General features: G+C 42.9%; 1 protein-coding gene across 1 annotated transcript in view; it reads right to left on the minus strand.

Annotated features, from left to right (window-relative positions):
* The window catches only part of LOC136573472 (vomeronasal type-2 receptor 26-like), a 60317-nt gene extending 50138 nt beyond the window's left edge, over positions 1-10179 (minus strand). Inside the window, exon 1 of the mRNA XM_066574764.1 lies at positions 9991-10179. Within this exon, the coding sequence (XP_066430861.1) occupies positions 9991-10179 (189 nt within the window). The remainder of the gene's footprint in view (positions 1-9990) is intronic.
* Between the last annotated feature and the right edge of the window lie 1763 nt (positions 10180-11942).

Genomic DNA, 11942 nt, shown 5'->3' on the forward strand with positions numbered 1-11942 from the left:
CCATAAAATTACATGTCAAATAGCATATCGTAATTATCAATAGACTATTGTTCCTATTATATTAAAAAAAACAAAAAAAACACATTTTTTTCCTTTTTTCATTGTATACTAACAAAATATGGTTGTAAATATTTGTAAACTCCAACCATAAATATTCATATATAATAAATATATGTAAAACAATCATAAATAATGCATTTTCAAAATAGGCTATCTATATGAGTGCATAAGAACAAATAAATAATCAAATCCAATTTTATAAATATAGGTAACATTGTATTTAAATAATCATATTCTAATTATACCCTATAAAATTAATAAAGATATTTCCATATAAATATTCATATATTATTTCTCTATAAAAATTGTTCCCCTATATATACACAAAATTCATAATTTATTCCCCAATGAATCTAAATTTTCTCCAATATTTCATTTAAACCCCCAGGTACCAGGGTCTTCAATTTATAAATCCAGTACATCTCCTTGCGTCGGAGATGACTGGTTGATTTGTTCTGAATTTGTTCCAGAGGGGTAACTCTCATATCTTTTGGTTCACAATTGTGCTTCTCCAAAAAATGACGTGACAAACTGTGTTTCAAATATCCCCTCTTGATATTGAATCTATGATTATTAATGCGCATCCTCTGGGAATTTTTGGTTCTCCCTATGTATCTCATGTTACAACTGCATTCTATCAAATAAATAATACGTTTGCTACCACAATCCAGTCTATTTTTACTACCACATTTCACCATTTGATCATCAAGTTCAATGGATATTCTCCCTTGTTGTATGTGTGAACAGCATCCACATTTCGTTCTACCACATTTAAAAATACCTGTTTTTTTTAGGAAATTCCCATCTTTATCTCTCCCAATTTTTTTAAATTCTGCTCTTGAGGGGGCAATATTATCTTTAATAGTTTTATTTTTCCTGAAAATTAGTTTTGGATATTCATCTATATTTCTCCCAAGTACTGGATCACTCTTCAGGATAGACCCTTTTTCTTTGCAAAATCCTACGAATTTCCCGATTTTGGTTGTTATATTTTGTTATAAAAGCTGTTTTATATATATTTTTTTCCTCATTAATTTTTTTAGAAATATTTTCATTTATATTCTCATGCACAAATTCATTTCCTGAACCATTATTACCACCCAAATCACCAGTGTGTTTACGTGACCTATTCTCAGCATTAATTCTTTCTTTCCATATTTTATTATATGCTGTATTAAAAATACCTATAGGATAATTTTTATCTAAAAATCGTTTTTTTTAAATAAGGGACTATTTTTTAAAATCATCATTTCTACTGCAATTCCGGCTAATTCTTTTGAGTTGCCCATATGGAATATTGACTTTCCATGGGCGTGCATGACAGCTATAAAAATCCACATAACTGTTACTATCCACCTTCTTAAAATGGGTACTGGTAATAATTTTGTTATTAAGGTGAGTCAATTCCAAATCTAAAAATACCAAATTATTATAATCTATATTAGATGTAAAACGTAAATTATAATCATTATTGTTTAATGTCGCTATAAAATTTAATAATTCACTTATTCCCCCATCCCAAATCAAAATAATGTCATCTATGAACCTTTTAAAAAAGACTATATGTGTATCTAAAAATCGATGTCTCTCAAAGTCCCCCACATATAAATTTGCATATGTCGGGGCGAATTTGCTCCCCATCGCCGTGCCCCTCTTCTGTTTGTAAAATTTATTATCAAAAGTGAAATAATTATTCTCTAAAATAAATAAGATGGAATCTAAAATGAATTCTATTTGTTGGTGGGGCATTAAAGGGTCTTGTATAAGATGATCATGAATCACTGCCAAACCTTTTTCATGAGGGATGCTAGAATACAGTGCCTCTACATCGAGAGAACACCAAATAAAAGATTCTTTCCATTCTATGTGTTGAATTAGTTGTAGCAAGTGGCCAGTGTCTTTTAAAAAGGACGGGAGACTGCGCATATACTTCTGTAACTGTTTGTCTAAATATTCAGCTAACCTGGATGTAACTGAATCAATCCCCGCAATGATAGGTCTCCCTGGTGGGTCCTGGATGTCCTTATGGATCTTGGGGAGATGGTGAAAATATGGAATTTCGGGTTCTACTTGTAAAATGTATTTACCTTCCATTTTTGTCAAACTATTATTAGATAAACCATTTTCTATATGCATTATTAAAGCTTTATGAATATCACTGGTAGGATCCCCCTTTAATTTAATATACTGTTCCTCATCTTCTAATATTTTCAAACTAACATTATGATATCTACTTCTATCCATAAGAATGATCCCCCCCCCCCTTTGTCAGCCTGTTTAATAACTAACTCTTCATTATTTTTAAAAGAATTTAAAGTGTTCCATTCGGATGTTGTGAGATTAGATTTATATATACCCTTCTTGCTAATATTTATAGATCTCTCTAGTTCCGTTAATTCTTTTAATACTGCATCATAAAAATATTCGATGTGCATACCTTTATTTTCAACGGGATAAAATTTATTATGCGGTTTCAAATCTGTGGGGATGGGATCTTCTAAATTAAATGTAATATTAAATTCCTCAATTTTTTTATCCTTATTCATTAAAAAATACCGGTTGAGTGTCATTTTACGGATGAATTGGTTTAAGTCTACAAATATCTCAAATAAATTAATGTCTCTCGAGGGACAAAACGAAAGACCTTTAGATAAAAGATTTAAATCCTTCTGAAATAATTTAAAGTTCGATAGGTTGTAAACGCCTAATTTTTGGGCTTCTAAGTTAGTTACTTCCTTATTTTCATCGTCGTGATTCTTCTTTCTCGTTGGATTCTTCTTCCTACCCCCTCTTTTTCCCCTTCTACGCTGAGTCTTTCTTTTGAGATCGGTGTTTTGGGAGTTGTAGTGTTTCGTTTTGAAAAATACTGGTTTATCTTGGACCTGGTGATGGGGGGTGTGTTCATTGTTATAGTTCTTTTCTTTTTTACTGTTGACTGTTCTACATCTATTCTGTCTCTTTCTATCGATTGCGGTCCTATCTCTAAAAAATGTTTAGGACTAAAATTTCCATTGCATGTATTGGTTATATTATCCCCATTGAATTCCGGAGGGGAATCACAAGGAGAAACATTTAATAAAACCTGTTCTATATCAATAACTGAAATGGGTGTATTGACAATGTCAACGTCCTTTCTAATCTCATTCAAAATTAACCGTTCTGTTGTAGCAACATTATTCATTCGATTTTTAACAAAAGAACCCGAACTTGATGATCAAATGGTGAAATGTGGTAGTAAAAATAGACTGGATTGTGGTAGCAAACGTATTATTTATTTGATAGAATGCAGTTGTAACATGAGATACATAGGGAGAACCAAAAATTCCCTGAGGATGCGCATTAATAATCATAGATTCAATATCAAGAGGGGATATTTGAAAAACAGTTTGTCACGTCATTTTTTGGAGAAGCACAATTGTGAACCAAAAGATATGAGAGTTACCCCTCTGGAACAAATTCAGAACAAATCAACCAGTCATCTCCGACGTAAGGAGATGTACTGGATTTATAAATTGAAGACCCTGGTACCTGGGGGTTTAAATGAGATATTGGAGAAAATTTAGATTCATTGGGGAATAAATTATGAATTTTGTGTATATATAGGGGAACAATTTTTATAGAGAAATAATATATGAATATTTATATGGAAATATCTTTATTAATTTTATAGGGTATAATTAGAATATGATTATTTAAATACAATGTTACCTATATTTATAAAATTGGATTTGATTATTTATTTGTTCTTATGCACTCATATAGATAGCCTATTTTGAAAATGCATTATTTATGATTGTTTTACATATATTTATTATATATGAATATTTATGGTTGGAGTTTACAAATATTTACAACCATATTTTGTTAGTATACAATGAAAAAAGGAAAAAAATGTTTTTTTGTTTTTTTTTAAATATAATAGGAACAATAGTCTATTGATAATTACGATATGCTATTTGACATGTAATTTTATGGAGCAAGTTTATTTTTTGACCACGGGATTTGGTTTTAATAGTGAATATAATAGTGATGCAAAGATTTGTTTTATGAATATAATAGATGACGTGTATCATCACGTGGAATGTTTGTTGGATTACTCCACGTGGTTTCAAGATGGCGCCGGGACGCGGCGTCTATTCGAGCCGGGTGTAATGAGTAAGGATTGATTCATTTATATATATAAAGGTGTGTATTTTATTATGTTTGTAATGCTTGAAAAAGACGGCTGTGTACCGTTGAAACGCGTCGCAATAAAAGGTATTTAATTTATGTACGGAGCTCCTGGTCTCGGAGCGCGGGGGTCTTTTTTCTATATACTGCTTTTAATATCTTACTGGTACAATACCTCAACAACATTAATAAATGCATTAAAAAAAAGTGTTGATTACTGACCCCTGTGGTACGCTGCTATTATAGGTGACTCGATCAAAGTATGTACCATTAATAACCAGCCTCTGCTTTCTATCACTTACACATATTCTCACCCAGACCAAACATTCTCAATTTATATTCCAACCTTTTATACAACACAGTATCAAATGCTTTGGAGAAATCAATATATACAAGATGTAATGACTTTCCCTGGTATATGTTAAGCATTTGTTTTTATGCTTCACAATAATTTATCACTAGAGATGAGCGAGCACCAAAATGCTCGGGTGCTCGTTGCTCGAGTCAAACAATTCGTAATGCTTGAGAGCTCGTTTCAAGTAACGAACCCCATTGAAGTCAATGGGGGACTCGAGCATTTTTGTATGGGACCGATGCTCAGCATAGGTGACGAATTGTGAAGCACCTGAAAACATCAGAAAGTCATGGAAACACCACAGAAACGGATAGAGAAGGGCAGGGGCAACATGCATGGCTGCATCTGAGGCTCCCAGGTCCCACTATTAAGCCAAAATGGGGGCAAGAGCCTGGCGGTCACCCCCCTAACAATTTATTTGGGACAAACCCTCATTAGCAAGGCACATGCGCTGGCACATCTTAGCTAAGCACCACACTACCTGCAACCAAGGATAATCACTGCCTGCGGGTCACATTGCTGCCTCTTCTCCTGGGTTATATGCTAGCATTGCTGTCCAACTCCCCGCACAACCCCGCATCCACAATGCACACTAAAGTTTCCCTGCGCAGCGTTCAGCTGCCTCATGCCACACGCTCGCTTAATAGCCACACCACCCTCACATCGCTTTATAAGTGCATCTACGATGAGGAGGAACCAGAGACACACACTGCAGAGGGTTGACAAGGCCAGGCAGCGACCCTCTTTGAAAGTGTGGGTGAAAGCCCACAATGCTGTTGAGAATTGATGATGAATTGACATACGATCATCATTCCAATCCTGTGCCTCCTCCGTCACAAAATTGTCAGGAGCTGCAAACGTGGGCATAAAGGGGACTCAGGTGCCAGCACTTCTACACATCTCCACAATGCAGCAATACTCTGTGTGGGAAGCACGTAAACAGGCCCAGGGTCAGGCTTGGTCCCAGCCTCCACCTTGTGTAACCCAAGGTGCCATGAGTCACATAGCAAAGGGAAATCCATATGTCCCCACATAATTCATTCTGTGTGAATGTCAGATAGCTGAACACCACAATGGGAAGTCTTTGTGCACCTACAGCATAGGCGAGCCCAAAGAACTCAAAGATGGTATTACACAGGAAGAAATCAGAGTGTCCAAACATGGCATAGTTTCACCCCGCCAAGAACCTCGGCCTCGGCCCACATAACTGCCCTAGTCAGTCAGTGTATTTGTGCCAGATAGGTAAAACACAGCAATGGGGAAACCGTTTGCACCCTACCCAAGTCAGTCAGTGTATTTGTGCCAGACAGGTAAAACACCCCAATGTTATGTCTTTGAGTTCCTTGGGCTCGCCTATGCTGTGGGTGCACAAAGGTAGAATTACACAGAAAGAATTCAGAGTGCTCAAACATAGGAGAGTTTCACCCCACCAGGGACTTTGGCCTCGGCCCACATTTCTGCCCTGGTCAGTCAGTGTATTTGGGCCAGACAGGTAAAACACCGCAATGGGAAGTCTTTGTGCACCCACAGCATAGGCGAGCCCAAGGATCTCAAAGATGGTATTTCACAGGAAGAAATCAGAGTGCCCAAACATGGCAGAATTTCACCCCGCCAAGGACCTCGGCCTCGGCCCACCTTTCTGCCCTAGTTAGTCAGTGTATTTGGGCCAGACAGGTAAAACACTGCAATGGGAAGTCTTTGTGCACCCACAGCATAGGTGGACCCCAGAAACATTTCTGTAGCAAGAGTATAAGTGGACCCCAGAAATCTTTTAGTAGCAAGTGTATAGGCAGACCCCAGTAACATTTCTGTAGCAAGTGAATAGGCAGACCCCAGTAACATTTCTGTAGCAAGAGTATAGGCGGACCCCTGTAACATTTCTGTAGCAAGAGTATAGGCGAACGACTCAAACCTTTCAGTAGCAAGTGTATAGGCGGACCCCAGTAACATTTCTGTAGTAAGAATATAGGCGGACCCCAGTAACATTTCTGTAGCAAGTGTATAGGCGGACCCCGGTAACATTTCTGTAGCAAGAGTATAGGCGGACCCCTGTAACATTTCTGTAGCAAGAGTATAGGCGGACCCCTGTAATATTTTTGTAGCAAGAGTACAGGTGAACCCCTGTAACATTTCTGTAGCAAGAGTATAGTTGAACCCCTCAAACCTTTCAGTAGCAAATGTATAGGCGGACCCCAGTAACATTTCTGTAGCAAGAGTATAGGCGGACCCTAGTAACATTTCTGTAGCAGTATAGGCAGACCCCTGTAACATTCCTGCAGCAAAAGTATAGGCGAACCCCGGAAACATTGGTGTACCAAGAGTGTAGGCGAACACCTGTAAAAATTTGTTTACCATAGTATAGGTGAAGCCCAGAAAAATTAGTTTGCTAACAGTATTAGCAATGGCCTGAAAAATTGATGTACCAAGAGTACAAGTGTACCCGTGAAAAATTGCTGAACGCTGAGGGCAGGTGAAACCCATAAACATTTTTTAGAGATACAGCTCGTTATTGGTTAATTTGTAACAGAGCCTGGAGGCAGCCCTCCACAAAAATTCGTTTATGTTTAACTTTTAAAACTTTTAAACATAGCCTTTTGGGCCACATAGAAATTGGCAATTCAGCGTGATGACATGCTGTTTTAGGAGGAGGAGGAGGAGGAGGAGGAGTAATAATATCCGAGAGGTTTACACAAAGCTAATTACCCTCCTTTTTTGGGGTAATAGAGGATGCATTTTTTTCCTGTTGCAGCGAAAAGATTTTTTAGGATCCGCTGCTTTCCACCGACGGAGAAGAGAAGTCTGGGGAAATCCAGCCTTTGTTCATCTTTAGGAGCGTAAGCATGTCAGCGCTGTCAGTTGACAGGTGGGTACGCTTATCCGTGATGATCCCCCAAGCAGCAATAAACACCATCTCTGACAAGACGCTAGCGGCAGGGCAGGCCAGCACATCCAGGGTGTACAGCGCAAGTTCATGTCAAGTGTCCATCTTTGACACTCAATAGTTGTATGGAGCAGAGTCATCACGGAGGACGGTGGTATGGTCGGCTATGTACCCCCTCACCATTTTTGTTACAGTGCTCCCTCTGACTCAGTCTTGACTGGGCAGTGGTGACATATTCTTGCTGGGGAGCCATAAAGCTAGCAAAGGCCTTGGAGAGTGTTCCTTTGCCTGCGCTAGACATGCTGCCTGATCCCCGCACCTCCCCTGCTACATGGCCCTCAGAACTGCGTCTTCTACTGCTAGCGCTGTCAGATGGGAACTTTAGCATCACTTTTTCCACCAGGGCCCTGTGGTATTGCATCACTCTCATACCCCTTTCCTCTTCGGGAATGAGAGTGGAAAGTTTTTCCTTATACCGTGGGTCAAGAAAGGTGTACACCCAGAAATCTGTGTTTGCAAAAATGAGTCTAAGGCATGGGTCATGGGAAAGGCATGCTAACATAAAGTCAGCCATGTGTGCCAGAGTCCCAGTACGCAACACATCACTGTCCTCACTAGGAAGATGCTCCTACACCTCTTCAGCCCATACATGCTGAACAGATGAGAGACAAGCAGCATGGGTACCCTCTGCAGTGTGCCCAGCTGTCTCTTCCCCCTCCTCCTTCTCCTCCTGCTCCTCCTCCAAAACCTGCTGAGATATAGACGAGAGGGTGGTCTGGCTATCAAGCGACATACTGTCATCCCCCATCTCCTCTTCTAACCGCAAGGCATCGGTCTTTATGCTTAGCAGCGAACTTCTCAGCAGGCAAAGCAGCGGGATGGTAACGCTAATGATGGCTGCTTCACCGGTCACCATTTGGGTAGACTCCGCAAAGTTTCTGAGGACCTAGCTGCCATCCATGCCCACTCCTCGGTAAAGAACTGCGGAGGCTGACTACCACTCTGCCGCCCATGTTGCAGCTGGTATTCCACAATTGCTCTACGCTGCTCGTATAGTCTGGCCAACATGTGCAGCGTAGAATTCCAGCGTGCCAGCACGTCGCACAGCAGTCGGTGCTCTGGCAGCTGAAATCGATGTTGCAGTGTCCTGAGGGTGGCAGCATCTGTGGTGGACTTGCGGCGCACCTTGACGTGCAGGTCAGACAAGTAGGGGTAGTTTTTCAGAAACCACTGAACCACCAGATTGAAGACGTGTTCCAGCCATGGCACGTGTGTAAGGCTGCTACGATGCAGGGCTGCCACCAGGTTACGGCCATTCTCATACAGGACCATGCCCGGTTGGAGGCTCAGCGGCGAACGTCAGAGGTTGGTCTGCTCTGTCATACCCTGCAACAGTTCAGGGCCGTGTGCCTCTTGTCACCTAGGCTTAGTAGTTTTAGCACGGCTTGCTGACGCTTGCCCACCCCTGTGCTGCCGTGCCACATGCTACCGACTGCTGGCGACGTGCTAACACTTCGTAATTGAGAGGTGGAGGTGGCGGAGGAGGAGGAGAGGGGGTTGGGGGAAGTGGCAAATTATGCTGCAGATACCAGCACCGAGGTAGGACCCGCTATTCTTGGTGTGGGTAGCACATGAGCGGTCCCAGGCTCTGACTCAGTCCGAGCCTCCACCAAGTTCACCCAATGTGCCATCAGGGAGATATAGTGGCCCTGCCCACCAGTACTTGTCCACGTGCGTTGTTGAGGGCGCAGTTAATGTTGCGGGAGACATGCTGGTGTAGGGTGGGAACAGCACACCAGGAAAAATAGTGGCAGCTGGGGACCGAGTAGCGTGGGACCGGCGCCGCCATCATGTTTTTGAAAGCCTCCGTTTCCACAAACCTGTACAGCAGCATCTATAGGCTGATTCATTTGGCAACGTGCATGTTTAAAGCTTGTGCATGCGGGTGGGTGGTGGCGTATTTGCGCGTTCGCTCCAACGCTTGTGTTAGCGACAGCTAATTGCTGTGCTGGGAGACATTGCTAGAGTCCATGGAGGACTGTGGAGGTGAGGGTGTGGGTGCAGGCTGGGAGACGCTCGTGCCTGCATCATGGGAGGGGGATTGGATTTGTGTGGCAGGTTGTGGCACAGGGGAAGAGGCAGTGGTGTGACCCGGTGGGGGTGAATGGCCTTCATATCACCTTTTGGGGTGCTTGGGCATCATTTACCTGTGCATGCTGGTGGTGGTGAGGCTGGTAGTGGTGGCTCCCCAGCTGATCTTGCTGCGGCACAGGTTGCACACCACTGTTCGTCGGTCATCTGCGCTCTCACTGAAAAACATCCACACCTTTGAACATCTAGCCCTATGCACGGAGGATTGCCGCGAGGGGCTGCTGTGTGAAACAGTTGGGGGATTCTTTGCTCTGGCCCTACCTCTCCCCCTGGCCACCCCACTGCTTCTATCAACCTGTCCTGCTGCTGCACTTGTCTCCCCCTCTGAAGCCCTGTCTTCAGTAGGCTTAGCAAGCCAGGTGGAGTCAGTCACCTCATCGACCAGCAACTCTTCGTCTGAATCCTCTGTGCGCTCCTTCCTCAGACTTACTGCCCTTACTACTACCTTACTGACAGACAACTGTGTCTCATCATCCTCATCCACAAAAAGCTCTTGAGACAGTTGCTGGAGGTCCCCAGCCTCATCACCCGGACTCCCGGAACTTGGGCAAAGGTTGGGCATCTGTCAGGACAAATTCCTCAGGTGAGAGAGGAACAGTTTTTTCCCACTCTGGGCAGGGACCTCAGAACCGTTCCTGGGAGTCTGCCTGCTCATAATCTGTCATTTTCCTGGAGTGATGAGGCTGGGAGGAAGGAGGAGCAGTCAGAGGATTCACATCTGCAGTCCCTAGGCCGGGAGTAGTGGACTGCGTAGAAGACTGGGGGTTTGATAGATTGCTGGCCGCGTTATCTGCCATCCACGACAGGACCTGCTTGCACTGCTCTTCTTGTAATAAATGTCTACCACGGGACTCCGCAAATTGTGATAGGAAGCTGGGGAGAGTAGGGACTTTGCGCTCTCCTAATCCCTCAGCAGGCGGCTGTGATATACCCTGCCCAGGACCTCGGCCTGCACCCATGCCCTCACTTGGACGCCCGCGGCCGCGTTCACATCCACATCCTCGACCCTTACACCTACTCCTCATCATGTCTGATTAAGGATAGAGCAGGGCCAAAATAAATTAGTCCACCGTATAGCACTGAGAACTGTGGCTAATTTACCGCACACAGAGACTTGTAGATACTGAAGGGTCTATGCTGTGACCGGAAAAAATTAAAAACGCTGTCTTGCACTGATACCGAGGGGTTATTTACAGCTCACAGAGACTTGTATATAATAGAGAGAGTATGGAGTGGGAGAAAACTAGAAATCCAGTGGATAGTGCTGGTAACTGCGGCAACTTCATCACACCCAAGGAAAGGGTATTGTGCAACGCTCTGCCAAGGGGCAGAAAGCTATACAGCCAGTGGATAGTGCTAATAACTATGGCAACTTTACCGCACCCAAGGAAAGGGTATTGTGCGATGCTCTGCCCAGGGGCAGAAAGCTTTACAGTCAGTGGATAGTGCTGATAACTGCAGCTACTTGACCCAATACATAGAATGGTATCTATGAAATGCTGCTTTGCAGTGGCCCAGGAATTTTTTCGTACTATTTAGTGATGAGAGTGAGCCCTCTGCCTAAGGCACTGCACACATAGGACAGTATAGCTGCAATGATCTGCAGTGTCCCAGAAATATTAGGGTTCTGATTAGAGATGACAGTCAGCCCTCTGCCTAAAGCACTGCACACACAGAACTGTATAGCTGCAATGATCAAGAGTGGTGAGACCTCTGTTTAATGCACTGCAGACTGAGAACCGCATAACTGCAATGGTTTGCAGTGTCCCAGGAAATATTAGAGTACTGTTTCGCGGTGAGACCTCAGCCTAATGCACTGCAGACTGAGAATGCTATAACTGTAATGCTTTGCAGAGGGATAGATGTTTAAAAAAAACAAAATTGGTGCACTACTGCTCCTAGCCAGCCACAACTGTAATGCACACGATGATGAGTAGCCCTAGGAAGGACCGTTGGGGTTCTTGAAGACAGGATCCTACTCAAACACTTTCCCTATATAAGCAGCTCTTTCCCTCAACTCTGCCAGCATACGTCTGAGGAGAGCCGTGGGCGGGACCGGTTTAAGTACTCGGCGGTCACCTGATCGGCCCAGCCCCTCACTACTGTGGGGGTAGGAGGGGCAGAGGGCTGGCATGTCACAGCAGGAAGTGGTAATGCCTTCCCTGCATGTTTATTGGCTGGAAAATGGAGCTAAACATGCGGGAAAGGGAAATGCAATTGACTCGAGTACCGCGAGGTGTTTGTCTCGAGTAACGAGCATCTCGAGCACCCTAATACTCAAACGAGAATCAAGCTTTGACAAGTGTGCTCGCTCATCTCTATTTA

This window comes from Eleutherodactylus coqui, chromosome 7 (assembly GCF_035609145.1).
Source record: "Eleutherodactylus coqui strain aEleCoq1 chromosome 7, aEleCoq1.hap1, whole genome shotgun sequence".
Lineage (NCBI taxonomy): Eukaryota > Metazoa > Chordata > Amphibia > Anura > Eleutherodactylidae > Eleutherodactylus > Eleutherodactylus coqui.